We start from the raw sequence: 21,799 nt of genomic DNA, 5'->3' as shown, positions 1-21,799 counted from the left end.
TCATTTGTTTTCCAGTATCAAAATTTATGCCAGTATTAATACCGAATATTTAAGGTAGTAGATTTTTGATACAAGCAGCCCTTTGTTTCTCTCTGATTGCTCCTACTCGTATCTACTTTAAGAGCTTTAAGAATGACAAAAATCTGATTGACTGATTTTATTTCCTTTAAATTTGTATTTTGAAGAACATGTCCTTGCTTAAAATGGGTTTTTGGAAAAAATATATTGTAAATATATATTGTATAAAATATAAATTGAAATATAAAACAAAATATAAAATATAATATAAATATAAAATATATAATATAAATATAAAATAATATAATATAATACTTAATATAAATATATAATATAATATAAATATAAATATAAAATATGAATAAAATATAAATTAAAATATAAAATATAAGTTGTATAAAATATATTGTCTTCCAAAATCAAGACCTGTGCAGCAAGAAGAAAAAATACGAGTTTAAAAAATAGCTTTGAAAGTTTGATGTGATGTCGAAGACTGCTTTTTACACGTACACTATTCAAGGGTGTATCCAGGATTTTTCTGTGGAGGGGGTTAAAAAAACTTCACAAAATGCATCAAAAATTTGTTTATATGAATATTTGTTACTTTTTTTTACGAGTCAGATATTTCCTTTAAGGCAAGGGATGGGTACAAACCTGGTCATCCCCCCTCCCCAGGATGAGGTATCGCATTTACTAACTTATTTATTAGAATATTTCGGTCCTTTTGCCTCAAATTCCAGGGCTATAATGAACGAAATTTTGAATTGGCTAGGGCATGGTTTGCAGATGACGGATAACAGATTGCCGAAGATTGTTCTTTTCAGCCAACCGTCTAGGGCCAAACGACGGTCATCCGCGGTTATGGTGCGAGGATGTCGTAACGAAAGATTTAAGGGTAACAGGAACCTCTGGGGCTGTAAAGAGGGAGGCTTTGAATAGATTAAAATAGATTAGGGTGGAGGAGGAGTGTTCATAACTGTGTTGGCCTCAGGTGGCTGGTGCCGCGGTGAGTTGTTATTAATAGTAGTAGTACTTTTCCCCCGGATAAGTTGTGCTGCGGTAAGTTGTTAGTAATAGTAGTAGTACTTTTGCCCTGGACGAGTTGTGCTGCGGTGAGCTGTTAGTAATAGTAGTAGTACTTTTGCCCCGGATGAGTTGTGCTGCGGTGAGTTGTTAGTAATAGTAGTAGTACTTTTGCCCTGGACGAGTTTTGCTGCGGTGAGATGTTAGTAATAGTAGTAGTACTTTTGCCCCGGATGAGTTGTGCTGCGGTGAGTTGTTAGTAATAGTAGTAGTACTTTTGCCCCGGATGAGTTGTGCTGCGGTGAGATGTTAGTAATAGCAGCAGTACCTTTGCCCCGGATGAGTTGTGCTGCGGTGAGTTGTTAGTAATAATAATAATAGTGTGCAGCTACAAATGTATCCGGAGTCAACTCGTTGGTTGAAGTTATTCCATCAAACTCACGTGTTGATTCCTTCAAAGCTCAACAGACACATTAAATATAGCAACTAAATCGGTTAAAGGAGTAGTGGCTTACCTGGTAATTTTTTTGTCTCATTTTGTGAAATATTTTTTCAGTCGGTCTAATGTTTCAGTCGGTCTAATTAAATATAGCAACTAAATCGGTTAAAGGAGTAGTGGCTTACCTGGTAATTTTTTTGTCTCATTTTGTGAAATATTTTTTCAGTCGGTCTAATGTTTTAAGCATGCTTTACTTTTGTTGCTGTTTTTTTTTTCTGTCTAAACAGGTTCTGTTTATCTGTCTTACTTTTTTTTGCATTCTTCTGCGTTTTTTACTTCAACTGCTCATAAGAACGGTATTTTCGAGGGGAAACATTATTTAAAAAAAGTAATAGCGTTGCGATAAGAAGTTGAGTTTAAATGTAAAGAGTAGGGTTTGACTGGGCAGTAGCATTTGTCCTATTTAGGAAAGTTATTTTTCTGAAAATCAAATACACCTAAAAAAGAAACCTTTCTTAAAGCATTGTTATACAAAATTCAAACTTCAGTATAAAGAGCGGGGTGTTTAGGAGAATCAAATCCCCTACCTTCATATTTGGGGTAATGCAGAATATGACGTTGAAAACCTAGAGAATTTGAGTTTAAATAATAGTTTTAAATTCAAGGGAAGGGTGACAGAAACAAACAGATATTATGTATATGTGAAGAGAATTACTGGCCCCCTCAGTTTATTATCTATACCTATTGAATCACCTTACTTTGGTTTATATTCTATAAAGCTATATTTGTCTTTTATGAAGTCACTATGATTTTTATATATAATTACTATTGAAGAAGAAGTGAAAGTATTTACTAATTTGCTTACCCTTTGGATAAAATCCGAGAGGTGGCAATTTTCCGACATTCTTTTTCCGGAGCAGTCGTAATCTTATTACGACTATTAATTAATTGAACAATAAATAATTAATTAATAATTAAATAGTCGTAATGATTTACTAATTTTGTTACCCTTTGGATAAAATCCGCGAGGTGGCAGTTTTACCACATTCTTTTGCGGAGCAGTCTTAATCTAATTACGACTATTAATTAATTAAATAATAAACAATTAATTGATTAATTAAATAAATAATCAATCAATAATTAAATAGTCGCAATGATTTACTAATTTTATTACCCTTTGGATAAAATCCGGGAGGTGGCAATTTTCCCACATTCTTTTCCGGAGCAATCGTAATTTAATTACGACTATTAATTAATTAAATAATCAATCAATAATTAAATAGTCGTAATGATTTACTAATTTTGTTACCCTTTGGATAAAATCCGGGAGGTGGCAGTTTTCCCACATTCTTTTCCGGAGCAGTCGTAATCTCATTACGACTATTAATTAATTAAATAATAAACAATTAATTAATTAAATAATTAATTAATAATTAAATGTTCGTCATGATTTACTAATTTTGTTACCCTTTGGATAAAATCTGGGAGGTGGCAGTTCTCCCACATTCTTTTCCGGAGCAGTAGTAATCTAATTACGACTATTAATTAATTAAATAATAGATAATTAGCTAATTAATTAATTAATAATTAAATAGTCATAATAATTTACTAATTTGCTTACCCTTTGGATAAAATCCGGGAGGTGGCAGTTTTCCCACATTCTTTTTCCGGAGCAGTCGTAATCTAGCAGGCAAAGTTGATTCGGTCAGCTTTAGTACTGCAATGTCATTGCATCTTGTTGTTCTGTAAGTATATTAAATAAAAAAAAACAAGTTATTTTAACTGAAAGTAAGGAGCAACATTAAAACTTAAAACGAACAGAAATTACTTCGTATATGAAAGGGACTGGTCCCTCCTCAACGCCCCGTTCTTTACGCTAAGGTTTGACGCTTTCTCTCAACTCTACTTTTAAAACAGTAAAAAACTTTAGCGTAAAGAGCGGGGTGTTGAGGAGGGACCAGCTCCTTTCATATACGAAGTAATTTCTGTTAGTTCTAAGTTTCAATGTCGCTCCGTACTTTCAGTTAAAAAAAACTTGCTTTTTTTATTTAATTTCTGAACGTTTTTGAATTAATGCATGTTTTGATTTTGGCTCTCCGCAGATGAAAAATTTAAACGAAATTTGCATATTTATTTTTTTGGCTAAATGGCTTTTCTCATAGTTTTGATCGAATGATTTTGGGGAAAAGGAGCGGGGGAGGAGGCCTAGTCGCCCCCCAGTTATTTGGTTACTTCCTTAAGAATATTTATTTTTTTTCACAAATAACCATTAATAGTAAATGAAGAAAAGAAAAAGACGAAACAACTATACAAACTAAACCATCAGTTAGAAAAAACAATTCTGTAAAAACACAATGCAAAAACAATTCCTTAAGAATCTGATGGTGTGATTTTCGGTAAGATTCTATGAATTTTAGGGGAGATTAAATGTAACTTAACTTTTAGAGTCTATGACTTGATTAAACTTATATATTTAAAATCAGCGTTAAAATGCGATTCTTTTGATGTAGCTTTGCTAACAAAATTCCGTTTTTTAGAGTTTTGGTTACTATTGAGCCGGGTCGCTCCTTACTACAGTTCGTTACCACGAACTGTTTGATCAAGATTATAATTAATATCATTTTACACAAAATAGTTTTGATTTTGGCTCTCCGCAGATGAAAAATTAAAACGAAATTTGCATATTTATTTTTTTGGCTAAATGGCTTTTCTCATAATTTTGATTGAATGATTGAGGGAAAAAGGAGCGGTAGAGGAGGCCTAGTTGCCCCCCCCCCAGTTATTTGGTTATTTAAAAAGGCAACTTGAAAATTTAATTTTTTACAAACGTTTTTAATTAGTAAAAGATATACGTAACTTACGAATTAGCTTACGTAACGAACTTTCGTATTCGTATGTTTTTATTGCGTATATGAGGGGGTTTACCCCCTCAGCAGTACCTCGCTCTTTACAACAAAGCTTAAGTTTTGTCCCAATTCCTTAAGAATGACCCCTGAATCACAAAGGCCGTAGAATAAATAGTTGAAATTACTAAATATACTTTAGCGTAAAGAGTGAGGTATTGAGGAGGGGACGAATCCCTCATATGCGTAGTAATTTTTGTTCGTTTTAATGCTGCTCCTTACTTTCAGATCAAAAAACTTTTTCATATTTTTTTTATTTTTTTTTAAATAATGCTAGAAAATTCTGCACTCCCTTCATTGAAATTTTCTTCCCCCATGACAACTTACTCCATGGAAAGTTCCCCAAACATATCCCCCTCTTCTCAACAACTCCCCCCCACCAGAAAAAATCCTCTGAAAACGTCTGTACACTTCCCAATAACCATTACTATATGTAAGCACAGGTCAAGGTTTGTAACTTGTAGCCCCTCCCAAGGGGACTGTGGGGGAGTAAGTCATCCTCAAAGACATAGTTATAAGGTTTTTCGACTATGCTAAATAAAATGGCTATCTCAGAATTTTGATCCGATGACTTTGGGAAAATGATTAGCGTGGGAGGGGGCCTAGGTGCCCTACAATTTTTATGGTATCTTAAAAAGGGCACTAGAACTTTTTATTTCCTTTAGAATGAGCCCTCTTGCAACATTGCAAAAACTTGCAACCACTCGGTCGATACGATCACCCCTGGAAAAAAAACAAACAAACAAAAAAAAAACAAAAAAAAACAAACAAACAAATAAACACGCATCCGTGATCTGCCTTCTGGAAAAAAAAAACACAAAATTCCAAATTTTTGTAGATAGGAGCTTGAAACTTCTTCAGTATGGTTCTCTGATACGCTGAATCTGATGGTGTGATTTTCGGTAAGATTCTGTGACTTTTAGGGGTGATTAAATCTAAACTTAACTTTTAGGGTCTATGACTTGATTAAACTTATATAATCAAAATCAGCGTTAAAATTCGATTCTTTTGATGTAGCTTTCATAACAAAATTCCGTTTTTTAGAGTTTTGGTTACTATTGAGCCGGGTCGCTCCTTACTACAGTTCGTTACCACGAACTGTTTGATCAAGATTATAATTAATATCATTTTACACAAAATAGTTTATTGTTCAGTGATTTTCTAGATTCACAAATAACCATTAATAGTAAATGAAGAAAAGAAAAAGACGAAACAACTATACAAACTAAAACATCAGTTAGAAAAAACAATTCTGTAAAAAGACAATGCAAAAAGGGGAATAACTGGTTTCTTCATTGATATTTCAACAACTATCCACATAAATATATTCCTTCTTAAATAGATATTATATTATAATATAATAATTATATAGTTTAACATGTTAGTTAAACATTACGCTATAATTAATGGCATAAACAAATTTTCAACTATTTAGAATCAATCAATCAGTCAATTTATTTATTTAAAGAAAATATAGAAACATTTTTTCTTTAGAAAACATTTACGGTTTCTAAAGAAAACATTTCTAAAGAAACAGAAGAAAAACAAACTTGCTGAAGTAGACTATCCTAACAAAACCAGGGTTGACAACTTTTTGTTCCATGGATATGTCCCATGAGCATCTAAAAATGTGTAAGTTTTAGCTAAAATGTGTCCATCTTGAAATCTAAAAACTAGAGATTTTATTTTACCATTTGTATTATTGACCAAAAGAGGTTTTGCAAACCGCTTTTAAAGCGGCCAGTTAACATCAAATATAATAAAAAAAATTACGTACAACATTCATACAAAATTACTTAGTGTGAAAGCACAAAACTCATATGAACGTGTAAATCAATTACTTTGGACAAAATCCTTTGTTTACGATCTCTGGCAAAACCTGGATACTTAAAAAAAAAACAAGAAAAAGCATTACTTTTGTGAAAAGTGACATTTTTATTTTACCAAAATATATATCCAGTTGGAAAATGTTCGTTTCATGTTAAAAATTTACAAAGTGTGTCCTTTTTATGACCGAAATTTCTAAAATGTTTCACTTTTTCGCCCTTTTATGTCATTGTGTGCTGACACATGACAATCTATCCTTTTGAGATAAAATATGTCCAGTTGGCAACCCTGAACGAGACTAGGACAACAAACAGAATGCAACTGATACCTCACTGAGGCATCAAACCGCCTAAGGCCACAACACAGCTCCGCGTGTTCCTTCTTACCATAACCACCCTCATTCCTTCCAATGATGCTTCTATTTCTTTTAAGCCTTTTCTTATGACCTCTTCCCTTCCCACTTTAGGGCTTCCTGCTTCTCTTTTTGCCCGAGATCACAAACTATATTGTGATCGCGGAGTCGCATGTTGACCATAGAAGGATTTCAAAACGCATCTTTAGACTAGGCGTTAACCTCCGGTGCTCCCACAGCCAATCAGCGCGGAAAGATCTTGACTCTATTCCGGGAGTGAAAACAGGAATTTCTCTTGAGACCACCGTGGGTGCGTAATTTTATCAGAAGAAAGCATCATGTTGCCTCTTCGGAATCCAGTTTCCAACTGCGAGAGTGTCTGGTTTTGACGCAACACCAATTGATGTCGCGATAATAGCTATGTGTTGCTTTTGAAAAATGTTTGCGCAGCTGGTGTCTATATAGGCTGTGCCCGAGATGGACTGCCAAGATAGGGTTTATTCGCTTCGTAGTTTAAACCTTAAGCGATCGGGTCACAGTAAACGAGACACAAACAAATAAATTTAAAAAAAGAAGCAGCAGGTGCGACTTCTAGGTCAACGATGAGAGATAAAAAGAAATGTTGAAATCTCAAATAAAATTCTGTACGAGGGAATTGTTGCACCTTTCAGTTGTCGGGGTAGAATTTTCTTGAAGTAAGTCTGCTGCCATTCTAGCTATTTAGTCTGGTCATTGATAAATTAAATTCAGGTGGGGCACTCGCTACTACTTCGAATCTTCTGAGAAATGATTAAGATTTTAAACGATCCTATTAGTTTAAGCAAGGGGGAGCTGACTTCCCACAACCTAGGATACATTTCGGAACGCCACACGTACTGCACAGCTCTGCCCGAGTTTAAACAGCTCTGGCACGCTTGGCACACTCCTTAAAATGCTTAGCACATTTCCGTCACACATGGTACGCACCACCTGCTGTGCCTAATTTCTGAGAGAGAGCGACTCCTCTAGTTCAAGTGGGTGGATTAAAACCTGATGGAAGTCCAATCATGAAAAGTAAAATCATAAGTGCTATATTGCAGATGGCGAATTGTATCAAAAGAGTGTTTTAATACACGAGCAAATAAATAGCCACTAGACAAAAATGGTCATAAATATTAATCAATTAATTAGTTAGAGAAGTACGCCTAAGCTCAGAGTGTTATGCTGCCAAACACTATGAAAATACACGGAGGAAACTTTAGCTGGTGGCGTGGAAGAAAAATTCCAAAGAGGTCACCCAAAACACAGTGTGTGCTAGGCGCGTAATTGGGATTTATTTTGATGGGGCAAAATGAAAAAAAAGATAACGTGAACAAGAACAGCAATTCAGAATTTTTTGATCGGGGGGTTGGGGGGCTATTCATGGGCTCCCCCTGTGTACGTCTCTACTGTCTTTAGTCTACTAGAGATTAAAGAGATTAATGAGGTTTTATGAGAGATTAATGAGGTTTCTTATCATTCCCATTTCAAAATTTTTATTATTCCACCCATCCCCTCACCACCCAAAAAAATCTGCATATACAACTTAATACAGTGATAAATTTTTAAGTCATCTGAGAAAAAACTCAACTTTTCTGAAAGTGAAACAAATACAAAAGTTTCAAAAATAGTACTAACCCCTTCATAATCCCTGAACCCACTTTCTCAAAGAACCGCTGCGTTCTACCACCGCATCCAAGATTTTTCTTCTTATAAAAAAACCGTAAGGCTTAGAAATCTGCTTTACAAAATGCCGAAATCGCTCCAGGTGTTATCACCTGTCATTTATATAATTGCTCTTTGTTACCGGGTGATGATGTACCTATTTACCTATAAAGAATTAGTTATATTTTGAATTTAAAACTTATTTTATAGATTTCTTGTTATTTAAATCATTGAAGAGAAGCATGTTTCAGTGGTGTCAATCAATGAAAATTTAGGGAGGATGGGCCAGGATGTATTTTTTTAAATCTTGGCGACAACTTTGTTTTTTATAGTTCTTTTTTTTTCAAATAAAATGCCAAAAAGGTATTTGTCAATGAGAATACGAAACAAAGTTATTTTTTTCGAATTTAGGGGGGAGAAAAATATAGCTGAGGCACGGAGGAGGGGTTTAAATGGCCCCTACCTCCAATTGAAGCCCCTAACATGCTCTTGTCTGAAAATCCCTTATTTTCACTCTCCTATACAACTATGACAATGTTAGATATTGCCTATCCGTTCGTGTTGGGTAAATTAAATTTTAGAAAAAAATACCTTTGGCTATTTTTGATGCATGAAACCTTTATAATTTAATCTTGAAAAACAGTTCATAATTTAAAACAGCCATAAGAAAAATTTTCAAAAATAGTGGATTTTAGTCTTAAATAGACCTAAGCTGGGTCTGGGGGCAAACAAATTTTAATTGATGTCCTTGGTACTTTAATAGAAATAATTCCAAATCTCCTGAATTACAATTCTTACAGTGTTCTGATATTCACCCCACTCTCTTTCCTGACCTCTTCCTACCAGGGTTGCCAACTGGACATATTTCATCTCCAAGGGACATTTTCCTTACATCTCGATACACAATGACAAAGTAAGGCAAATAAGAGAAATATTTTGGAAATTTGGGACATAAAAGGGACACATTTTGCAAATTTAAGACAAAAAGAAATATTTTCCTACTGGATATATATTTTTGTAAAAAAAAAAAAAAAAAAAATGTCACTAGCACCAAAGTAGTAATAAAACTACTTATCTATCACCAAATCTACTTAACTATTTACTTTCAACTAATTTTTTACAAGCACTCAGGATGAATTCTGTCAGTTCGAAAATTGTTAAGGAAAGAGCGATATGGCCACAATGTATTATTTTTTTTCTGACGAAGGCACTTCGCATAGAACGAGTTGTCATAGAAACCTCAAAAGGAGCTCATTTAATTGAAATTGAAAGTTCTAGTGTCCATTTTAAGAATCAACATTGATTGGAGGACAACCACCACCCCCCCTCGCTCATCATTTCTCCAAACATATCCATTGTCAAAATTTTGATATTGCCATTTTGTTCATCATATTTGAAAGGTCTAGTAATTATGTTTTTGAGGATGACACCCCCTTCTAACTCCTAAATGACAAACCTTCAGGGCAAGGCCTATGAGTTGTACTAGTTGCCCATTATTCAGTGGAAGGGGTGGACGTAGAAACTTCAGAGAGGTCTCATTGTATTAAAATTAAGAAGTTCTAGTGCCGTTTTATTAGTCACAAATGATCTAAGGGCAACTAGTCACCCCCTCTCATCCACTTTTCCCCAAATACACCCGATAAAAATTTTTAGATGGCCATTTTTTTAAAGAAAAGTCTAAAGATCATATAACAAGGCATTTGGGGTTGACACAACCCCCCAGAGCCCATGGATAAGGATTGTAAGTTATGCCTTGGGACACACAAGGTTTTTATGGTAAGTGTGGTCGCGTAAACTTTGGAGAAGCTCTTTCGATTGAAACTGAAAGTTCTAGTTATTTTTAAGAATCAAAAGTGATATGAGGGCAACTAGCCCCCTCCTCCTTCCGAAGCTTTCTTTTCTCAAAACGCATATCATCGAAATTGTGAGATACCAATGTTATTTAAAATAGTCCAAAGAACATGTAAAACTCAAATTAACCAGAAATCATAGGTAGCAAACTAGACCTGCTGAGGTAAAGAGCGATGTGGGCACAACGAATTATTTATTAGTGTTTTTTTCTTTTCTTCCTTACCAAAGCACTTAGTATAGAAGCATTCATCGTAGAAACTTCGAAAGCAGATCATTCGATTGTAAATTGGAAGTTCTAGTGCTCTTTTTAAGAGTAAAAAGTAATTAATATCTGGCGTTCTGGAACGTCATTTGACTTCTGGATTGTACCTTATGACATGCGCAAGAAGTACTCTTATTGGCAAAAAGCTACCAAAGAAGGGAAAATGCTGATCCTCATGCCGACCATACCTGTCAATAAGGAATCGTCGTTGGAAGATGAACCTTAAGCTCCCACAAGTATTTTTTTTTACTGTTTACATGTTTTTATGAATTCAGTGCTTTCACACTATTTCATTCTGTATGGGTGAACTAAATTAATTTTTTTTCGTTTTCATTATATTTAATGTTAACTGGCCGTTTTGAAAAAGGTTTACAAAGCGTCTTTTGGTCAATGACACAAGTCTTAAAAAAACATGTTTTTGAGATTTCAAGATGAACATGTTGTGGACATATTATAGACAATATATAATATTGCTGAAAATAACATGTTTTTGGATGCTCAGGGGACAAATTCACGGAGTAGAAAGTTGGCAACTCTGCTCCTAACCCCTAGAATCCTTTCTTTCAGCAACATAACATTTCACCAAAGTTCTCCAAGATGTTTTTTCCGCGGAAACAAATAAGGAACCAGTGGCAACACTGCCCGAAAATGGGAACAGTTCTGTTCAACAATATTTCACCTGTCATTAATACAATTGTCCTTTATTATCAGGTGATTCATGATAGCTGTTCTCTTTATGAGCTAGTGTTATTTAAACGACAGATGGGCGGGGCTTGCGTTTTTGAATTAATGTATGTTTTGATTTTGGCTCTGCGCAGATGAATTATTAAAACGAAATTTGCATATTTAGTTTTTTAGTTAAATGGCTTTCTCATAGTTTTGATCGAATGATTTTGGGAAAAATGAGCGGTGAAGGAGGCCTAGTCTCCCGTCCCCCAGTTTTTTGGTTACTTAAAAAGGCAACTAGAACATTTAATTTTTTACAAACGTTTTTATTAGTAAAAGATATACGTAACGTACGAATTAGCTTACGTAACGAACTTTTGTATTGGTATGTTTTATTACGTATGAGGGGGTTTACCCCCTCAGCAGTACCTCGCCCTTTACAACAAAGCTTAAGTTTTGTCCTAATTCCTTAAGAATGACCCCTGAATCACAAAGACTGTAGAATAAATAGTTGAAATTACTAAAAATACTTTAGCTTAAAGAGTGAGGATTGAGGAGGGGACGAATCCCCTTATATGTGTAGTAATTTTTGTTCGTTTTAATGCTGCTCCTGACTTTCAGATGAAAAAACTTTTTCATATTTATTTTTTTTATTTTTTTTTTTAAATAATGCTAGAAAATTCTGCGCTCCCTTCATGGAAATTCTCTTCCCCCATGACAAATTACTCCATGGAAAGTTCCCCCAACACATCCCCCTCTTCTCAACAACTCCGCCCACCAAAAAAATCCTCCGAAAACGTCTGTACACTTCCCAATAACCATTACTATATGTAAGCACAGGTCAAGGTTTGTAACTTGTAGCCCCTCCCACGGGGACTGTGGGGGAGTAAGTCGTCCTCAAAGACATAGTTATAAGGTTTTTCGACTATGCTAAATAAAATGGCTATCTCAGAATTTTGAGCCGATGACTTTGGGAAAATAATTAGCGTGGGAGGGGCCTAGGTGCCCTCCAATTTTTATGGTAACTTAAAAAGGGCACTAGAACATTTTATTTCCGTTAGAATGAGCCCTCTTGCAACATTCTAAGACCACTGGGTCGATACAATCGCCCCTGAAAAAAAACAAAACAAAAAAACAAACAACCAAATAAACACGCATCCGTGATCTGCCTTCTGGCAAAAAATACAAATTTCACATTTTTGTAGATAGGTGCTTGAAACTTCTACAGTATGGTTCTCTGATACGCTGAATCTGATGGTGTGATTTTCGTTAAGATTCTATGACTTTAGGGGGTGTTTCCCCCTATTTTCTAAAATAAGGCAAATTTTCTCAGGGTCGTAACTTTTGATGGGTAAGACTAAAACATAAGTTATTAAACTTAAATATTTAAAATCAGCATTAAAATGTGATTCTTTTGATGTAGCTATTGCTAACAAAATTCCGTTTTTTAGAGTTTTGGTTATTATTGAGCCGGGTCCATCCTTACTACAGTTCGTTACCACGAACTGTTTGATACTTCGGAAGTGATCTAATACAATCATCTATGAAAATGAGAAACACTTAAAATACTTCCAGGAGGGGTTTTAATAAATTAATTGAGAGATAATTTTCACGTTTTCAAAGAGGTTTCTTCTGTAAATCATGTCCCTAGAGGGTGTTCTCCACCCCTCTCCAATCTTTGCAGGTAACAACGTCAATATAACAATTTATATTATTCTCCAACTATTCCTATATTAAAAGGGGAGCTTTTGTCCACCGATCTAAAAGAGCAAACTTAGTCCAAATATATATATCTCCAAATGATGAGATGTTAGATGTTATTTCCTACCCCATCATGGGCGCCGACCAGGGGGGGCAGCGAGTCTGGGACTATGAAGTAACTGTAAGGAAACCAAAGGAAAAAGAGTAGAATAGGGAAAAACCATGGAAAAATGTATGCTTCCCCATTGTTGGCTGCCTGCCAATAGATTTTGACCCTTAATAAGGAAAATATAAGTCCTAATCTATTTAATCAAAGAATCAGCATTTTATGGTGATCCTAGATATGTATTTGTTTATTCATTAGTAAATGTAGCTTATAATATTCTAATCTTGGTTTGCAGACTTATCTTCCTATTCTTCCAAACTTCTTTTTTACTGTGAAAAACACCCTGAGCCATGGCTATTCCTTACCAAAGCACTTTGTATAGAAGGATTCGTCGTAGAAACTTCGAAAGGTGATCATTCGATTGTAAATTGGAAGTTCTAGTGCTCTTTTTAAGAGTCAAAAGTAATTGATATCTGGCGTTCTGGAACGCCATTTGACTTCTGGATTGTACCTAACGACAAACGCAAGAAGTACTCTGATTGGCAAAAAGCTGGCTATAGCTATTCCTATTTTTAACATCTTCACTGCTCCTGCCGTCTTTACTAATAATACTACCAAGGTATGTGAAGACGTCCACCTGATCAATCATTTCGTTACCAAACGTCACCTTTTCATCTTCATTAATTTCTAGCCTTAGCGAATTAGTTTTCTTAACATTAATTTTTCAAACCAATTATGGCACCCTGAACTCGCAAAACCTCTAAAGCTCATTCATTTTGCTCAAACTTTCATCTAGGATGCTTAAATCACCAGCATAATCTAGGTCCAGGGGAGTTTTCCCTCCTTGTTTGATTCTATGGTCTCCCGTTACCTTTCCTGTGCTTCTTAAGACAGAATCTATCAAATGATGCATATCAAGGGGGATAGAATACAACTCCGCTTAACTCCTGATTTAACACGAAACCAGCTGTTAACCTAATTTTCTACCTTAACCACAGCAGTGTTATTTTCATACATAGCACTAATCTTTTTAATGTATTTGTATGGTATACCATACAAGGATAAAGCCTTTTCTAGAGCTCTTCTATCAACAGAATCAAACGCTTGCTCATAATCTATAAAACTGAAAACCAAAGGTGTTTGATAACTCAGGCGCTTTTCAATTATTCAAGAGTAAAAATTCGGGCGACAAATCATCTACCTTTTCTAAAACCAAAACTCTAAAACTCTGTTGTTCTCTTAAAACATCATCTATAGCATCTCTCAGTCTAAAAAGTATCATATTACTAAGGAATTTTCTTCCTGCAGAGACCAGACTAATGCCTCAATAATTACCACACTCACTCTTATCACCTTTCTTACACAGTAGTTTAATTAAGATACTGCCCTAAAAGGCTCATAATTTTGAAACATTCAAAAGACAAATCCTAGAAAATCGCGGTTTTCAGATATAATTAACCCAAGTTGGATCTAGGTTGCAAAAAATGTTATTTTTTATGTCCTTGAAATTTCGGAATTACTAATTTTCATTTTTACGAGCTATCACTTCACACCACCCTTTGATCCTCGTTATATATTAATTTACTTACATTATTCAAATATATTTCAACTTCCACGCCTAGAGCAGCTATCCCAATTGCAAAAAATGCTGTTTTTTGTATCGAATTTACATTATTCGAATTTATTTATTTCTCCCACGCTGGGAGTAGCTATTCTAATTTCAAAAAATGTTTTTTTTATGTCCTTGGAATTTAAAAATTACTAATTTTCGTTTTGACAAGCCATCGCTTCACACCACTCTTTAATCCTCTTTATATATTAATTTACTTACGCTATTTGAAAATATTTCAACTCCCACGCTTGGAGTAGCTATCCCAATTGCAAAAAAAATGTTGTTTCTTATGTCCTTGGAATTTAAAAATTACTAATTTTCATTTTGACAGGCCATCGCTTCATACCACTCTTTGATCCTCGTTATATATTAATTTACTTATACTATTTGAATTTATTTCAACTTCCACGCTTGGAGCAGCTATCCCAATTGCAAAAAATTTTATTTTTTATGTCCTTGGAATCTAAAAATTACTAATCTTCATTTTTACAAGCTATCGCTTCTCACTGTCACTGTTCTCTGATCCTCGTTATATATTAATTTACTTACATTATTCGTATTTATCCCAACTCCCACGCTTGGAGCAGCTATCCCAATTGGCAAATCCAATATATCCCTATACTGACACCCGTCTTCCTTCGAAAGTAATAATTTGTTAGCCTTATCCACGTGTCACCCTGGGAATGATGCGTTCCCACGGAGAGCGGTCTGGCCTTTGTCATGATTGTTCAAATAGGTTTGAAAATATATGGATTAATTGTTTAGAGATTGTGATTTCTTTTGTGATCAAAGGGTTATGTGAAAGAGTTTATGGAAAATATCCGAAGTGAGATTTTGGTAGATTGTCACCATTAGTCATTTTTACTCCATATTTGGACGAAATGAACACAGGGATTAAGTTGGAGTTGAGAATGAGCTGAAGTTTTCACACGGAATATTTGGAGCTTAATCGAGAAAATTAGTTATTTGATTTTATTGTTCAAAAATTATTTCAAAATAGTATAATAATGAGTTTTATTGGTGATTTTTTATTTATAATTTTATAAAATTAGGTAAAAAATGAAATTAACTAAGAATCTTTTTTTACTTAGCCTATTGTTTTCAGCATATATCCTTCAGTGGTTGCACAACGTAATATTAGAAAAAAAAAATCTGAAAAAATGTCTAAATAACTACCACAAAAGCGTTTGATCATTTATTGTAAATTTCTGACAATTTATTGTCTTTACCAACAGTAAAGATATAATTTAACCGTTTATGTAGATTTATCAGTCTAGTCGTAGTTGTGAATACCAAAAAATATGGTGGGTACTTTAAGGCCGTGACACACTTGGTGTTTTTGGCTGAGCTTTTTGTTGCCTTTTTTTTGCTGTTGTTACTCTAGCCTGGACAGAAGAGAAAATTAATTTGATTTATTTGTTCAAAAATAATTTCAAAATAACATAATAATGAATTTTTATTGGTGATTTTTGTATTTCTAATTTTTAAAAAATTAAGTAAAAAATGAAATTAACTAAGAAAATTTTATTTTACTTATTGTTTCAGCATACATCCTTTAGTGGTTGCGCAACGTAAGATTAAAAAAAAAATCTAAAAAAAATGTCTAAATAACTACCAAAAAAGCGTTTGATAATTTATTGTCAGTTTCTGACAATTTATTGTCTTTACCAACAGTAAAGATATAATTTAACCACTTATGTGGATTTATCAGTCTAGTCGTAGTTTTGAATACCAAAAAATATGGTGGATACTTTAAGGGTGAGAACACTTGGTGTTTTTGGCCGAGCATTTTTTTTTTTTTTTTTTTTTTTTGCTGTTTGCCTGGACAAACTGGATCCATAAAATATTTAACTTAATTGCTGCAGATAAGACCAGTCGTCTTCTGATTATTTAATAAAGAGAAACGATTTCGAAAGAATAAATTTTATCTTCAATATCATTTCTCTTCTTGGAAAAGTATGGAATGAAGCAGAGACCACCCGGTTATAACTCTTGAACCCGTAACCCAATCTTTGGGTGAATCTCCTACCAGAGCATACGCCTACTCAGATCTCGTTGACTACCTCTAAGGAATGACAATCCTCTCGCTCTCAAGGAAACCTAATCAAAATGTCTAACCTGAAAGTTGAAAAGTTAAAATGTAATATTAATTTCTGAAAATCTTCTGAAACGGCATTTTAAATCCTTAAAGAAAAAAAAAAATTAGAGCCAGTAAATTAGTCTAAATAAATAAATAGCTATTATACGAGAAAATTTTTTTTTTATTTTATAAGTTCCATGCTTCAAAGAATTTCATCTTTTTAAGCTGAAGTATATGAATTTATTTTATCTGAACTTTAAAAAAAAATCCTCGGTAATTTCCTATAGGACAAAAACAGAGACAAAGAAGTGGTACCAGTTCTAATTTCCCTACAAAATGTTTCACAAATTATAGTGGACCACAATTGTTGGGCGTTCCTCTGTAATTTTTGAAAAAAAAATGATTGAGACATAAATTAAACTCGTTGTTAGTATTAATTAATTGATTTAGTCTACTTTGCTAAACTACTTTTCTACGTAATGTCCATGTGACTTTATACCTTTCTCTGAAAAGTATTAACCAAAAAGACTCACTTCGTAGGCCTTTTGGCTAGCAAAAAGCGTGATTCATGGGACCTTTGTCACCACTTTCTGATTCGTTGCTCCTTACATTTGGGAGCTTGGGCCTCAGGGTCTTGCAAATCACCCTTCCTTCACTGGGGTAGGACTTTAGCCTTTGGCCCTTATGCGTGGGTATTCGCTTTGATTAGAAGTAGGGTTCAAGTCATTAGTCTTTACAATTAGCACTGGTTTCGATCTGGCGGTACTTGGTCCTTCGTCCTTCAGGACCGAAAAATCGTGAATTTTTTTTTACTTCCCTTCAGCTTGCTTCGCTTGGTACAATCGGAAGCTCAGGGTCCTCACTTTGGCCCTCGCATGTGTCCAAATTTTACTCAGGCCTTCCTTATATGTATTTTGAAAAAAATGTTTTTGGCTGAATGTAAGAAATTATGCCATGTATGAGGGGGCTGCCTCCTTCTCAAAACCCCTCTCTTTACGCTAAATTTTTTGAAGGACTTTAAAAAAGGTTCTGATTACAATTAAACGGCCCTTGTGTTTCAGGAATCCTTCTTAAACAATTGAGACAAAAGGTCACACTTTAGCGCAAAGAACAGGGTATTGAAAAGGGGACAGCCCCCCTTATATACGGAAAAAATTCTGTTCGTTTTGTTTTAATGATGCTAGAAAAAAAAGTTTTTTTTATTTAATTTTTGATTGCTTCTTAAATAATCCCAGGGAATCTCCCCTGTGAAAAATCCCCCACGAAGAATTGATCCATAGAAATTTCCTTATACGTAAAATTCTTCGGCCGGGAAATTACTCCTGGACAATTTCATCTTCGCTACGACTTCCCCCCGGAAAATTTGTTGCTTACGATTTCGCCATAAAAATACTCCTTAACATACTTTCGTTTTAAGGAAATTTCGTTTTTATGTAATTTCTGAGCCTTTTCAAGGTCATGGAGGAGTCCCCTTGAGTGAAAAAATGGGAAGTTTCTCCTGCAGAAAATTTCCCCACTGAGAATTTCTCTTGGTGATATTTTCCCATGGAGAATTTTCCCTTGAGAAATCCCCCCTACGTAAAAATGCCTTAGAGAATTCTTATTCTACTGAAAGTTTCCCCCAGAACATCTCCACATGTGACATTGAGTCACCAAAGCGAAAATAAGACAAATAAAAACAATTCCGTATAGTAAGTTGGGCAAATTTCCCCCGTATGAAGTTTTCTCTAGAAAGTTCACCCTTGTGTACATCCCTCCTCATGAACTATTCTCCCAGAGCAGAATCCCTTTACAGAAAACTCTACCCCAAAAAAAATGTGTTTATCTATCCTAATAAAAAATACTGTAAGTCAATAATGGTAAATTTCGTCTTTGCAGCACTTTTCCTTGAGGCTGGGGGGGGGGGGCATACCATCCTCAGAGGCATAGTTATTGTTTCTTTTAATTAACCTGAACTGGCAATGGCTATGGCTAAAATTTTGGTTAGATGAATTGGTACAAAAAGGTGTGAGAGGGGGGCTAGTTACCCTTCAATCGTTTTGGTCACGTGTAAACCTCTAAAGTAGGGGTTTTCTGATATTCTGAATCCGATGGTGCTATTTTTCTTAAGATTCCTTAATGAGTTCCTTAAATATGGTGGCTCTGAGGTTAGGAATAAGCTACTGAAGATTATGAACATGATTTTTGAAAAAGGGGAAGTACCCAATGATTTTAGGAAAACCTTAATTAAACCACTGTATAAGAAAGGTGACAAGAGTGAATGTCGGAATTATCGAGGCATTAGTCTGGTCTCTGTAGGTAGCAAATTACTGAGTAATATGATACTTTTTAGACTGAGACATGCTGTAGACAAAGTTTTAAGGGAAGAACAATGCGGTTTTAGAAAAGGTAGAGGATGTGTCGACCATGTTTTCACTCTTAGGTTAATAATTGAGAAGTCCCTTCGTTGTCAAACACCTTTGGTCCTTAGTTTTATCGATTATGAGCAAGCTTTCGATTCTGTTGATAGAACAGCGTTAACAAAGGTCTTATCGTTATATGGTATACCAGAAAAATACATTAAAGTGATTTGCGCTATGTACGAGAATAATACTGCTGCGGTTAAGGTAGGAAATGAGGTTAGCAACTGGTTTTGTATTAAATCAGGAGTTAAGCAGGGTTGTGTTCTATCCCCCTTTATATGGATCATTTTGATGGACTTCGTCTTAAGGAGCACAGGAAAGGCAATTGGAGACCATGGAATCAAATGGGGAGGAAGAACGCTCCTGGACTTAGATTATGCTGATGATTTAAGCATATTAGATGAAAGTGTGAGCAAAATGAATGAATTTTTAGAGGTTTTACGAGTTCAGGGTGCTAAAATAGGCTTGAAAATTAATGTTAAGAAGACTAAGTCACTAAGGTTAGGAATAAATGAAGATGAACAGGTGACCTTAGGTAACGAAAAGATTGATCAGGTTGGGAGCTTCAGTTACCTTGGTAGTATTATTAGTAAAGATGGTGGGAGCAGTGAAGATGTTAAAAGTAGAATAGCTAAAGCTCAGGGTGTTTTTTCACAGTTAAAAAAAGTTTGGAAGAATAGAAAGATAAGCCTACAAACCAAGATTAGAATATTGGAAGCTACAGTGATGACAGTGGTCAAATATGGCTCTGAAGCATGGACACTCCGAAAAGCAGATGAAAATTTACTAGATGTTTTCCAGAGAAATTGCCTACGGATTGTTCTGGGTACCCGGCTGACTGACCGTATTTCAAACAGTAGGTTGTACGAAAAGTGTGGTTCAATCCCGCTTTCTGGGGCTATAATGAAAGAAAGGTTGAGATGGCTAGGCCACGTTCTACGGATGAAGGATGACAGATTACCGAAGATTGTCCTTTTTGGCCAACCGTCTGGGGCTACACGGAAAGCAGGTCGTCCTTGTCTGGGTTGGGAGGATGTCATAAATAAGGATTTAAAGGAAATGGGAACTTCCTGGGAGGGTGTAAAGAGGGAGGCTTTAAATAGATTAGGTTGGAGGAGGAGCGTGCGTAGCTGTGTTGGCCTCAGGCGGCTTGGTGCTGCAGTGAGTTGTTGTTGGTGGTGGTGGTGGTATATATTGAATCAGAATAAAAAGCCTATTTTTTTGATGCATCTATTGTTATCAGAAGTCCACTTTTTATAGTTTCGATCACTATTTGGCAAGTCGCTCCTTATTCGTTAGTACAAACTGGAAAGATGTTATAAACCAGATTGACAAACAATTGAAAAAGAAGAGATAATAATCAAACATATAAATTCATTTGACACATTAAAAAAAATAATATTTTCAATTTATAATTGATAATTGATAATTTCAAACAATTGGAAATGGAGGGTGATAAATAGACATATAAATTCATTTGATAAATTGAAAAAAAATTAATATTTTCAATTTATAATTGATAATTGATAATTTCAAGCAATTGAAAAAGAAGATAATTGAAAAATGTGATAAATATAAAAACATATTTTTTGCACACACCTTTGCTAACAAAATTGCCCACTTTGCAGGCTTTTGTCACCTTCCTCCACTTCATTTGCTATAATTGGCAGGTGAGGAGCTCAACACTTGTGAATGACCCCCATCCTTAACCTTTGCAGAATCTCTTCACCTTCCTTCTATGGATTCACTTGGGCTTCCCTTACAAATATATTTCAATATGCTGAAGTTAAATATCATGCGGAGTGGGAAAAAGAGCTTACTTTCAAAAAGTCAGCAAAATTGACTAAAAGCAGAAGACATCTGAGACTCTCAATTTAAATGAGTATAAAAATTGTATTTCTTATAATAATTTGTTCTTTTCTTAAGGCAAATTTTTAGGTGTTTTCGGTGATTTTTCAGTATATTATTTTTATTATCTAATGTCCTTACTGGCATGCAATGTGTCAACCATAACACTCTATTTGTTGTATTTCTGCGTTACACTGTATCTGCAATGATTTTTCACGTGATTAGAAACTTGGAGCACGATGCAGTTTGTGGGGTTCACGCTCTAACTGGTAAAGCTTACGGAAAAATACCGTTTGTATCAGCATTAAGCGTTAATTGGCGTTAGATTTTTAAACAATAAAATGTGGAGTTATCAAAAAAGCCTTTTCTGTTTTCTTATTGGCAAGACTTTTCGGTACGTTTTGGCACTTCCAGTCAGAGTCTTTCATTGGATGGCGATAATTATTGTATATGTTTTTTGCTAATAAATTATCTCTTTCCCTCTCTCTAACGACGGTACTTAGAGGCAGTTGGGGCATTTGCGCCGGGTATCTTACCTTGGGGGACGCCGCGGCTGGTGAACTGTTCACTTTGATCCAATTTTTCACTTTGGCTTTATTTTGCTTATATTTAAGTAGGGAGGGAGGCACTGTAAATAATTTTGCTCCGGGCACCCCCGACGCTAGGAACGGTTCTGTATTTGCACCACACTACATTTGTGATGGCTCCATATGACATAATTTTATAGAGGGAGGTGTCTAGGGATAAAGCCCCTAAATTGTTATAGTTTACAAAAAAAAACATTGCCCAAAGTTAGATCAGGTTTTCCATGATACGTAATGATGGACTTCAAGTCTAGGTATGAATACTAAATCTAAATAATAATAATCAGGTTATTGGTAATATAGTAAAAAGGTAAATAGGTAATAGGTAAAAGAGTCTAGGTAATCATAGACTAATAAGTCTAGATAAGTCTGGATATGAATCCTATACATTTAGTAACACTGTTTCCGAGATATGGTCTTGGTTGATTTTAAGAATTTTGTG

The 21,799-nt window shown here is 34.8% G+C and overlaps 1 protein-coding gene across 1 annotated transcript in view; it reads right to left on the bottom strand.

The window, feature by feature from the left end:
- LOC136027972 (trypsin I-P1-like) overlaps positions 1–21,799 on the bottom strand; it is a 72,604-nt gene that overhangs the window by 9,618 nt on the left and 41,187 nt on the right. The window contains exon 4 of the mRNA XM_065705465.1: positions 3,102–3,223. Coding sequence (XP_065561537.1) covers positions 3,102–3,223 — 122 coding nt within the window. The remainder of the gene's footprint in view (positions 1–3,101; positions 3,224–21,799) is intronic.

This window comes from Artemia franciscana, chromosome 6 (genome assembly GCF_032884065.1).
Source record: "Artemia franciscana chromosome 6, ASM3288406v1, whole genome shotgun sequence".
Taxonomy (NCBI): Eukaryota; Metazoa; Arthropoda; class Branchiopoda; order Anostraca; family Artemiidae; genus Artemia; species Artemia franciscana.
The sequence above is the reverse complement of the archived record's forward strand: the minus strand, read 5'-3'. Positions and strand labels throughout refer to the sequence as shown.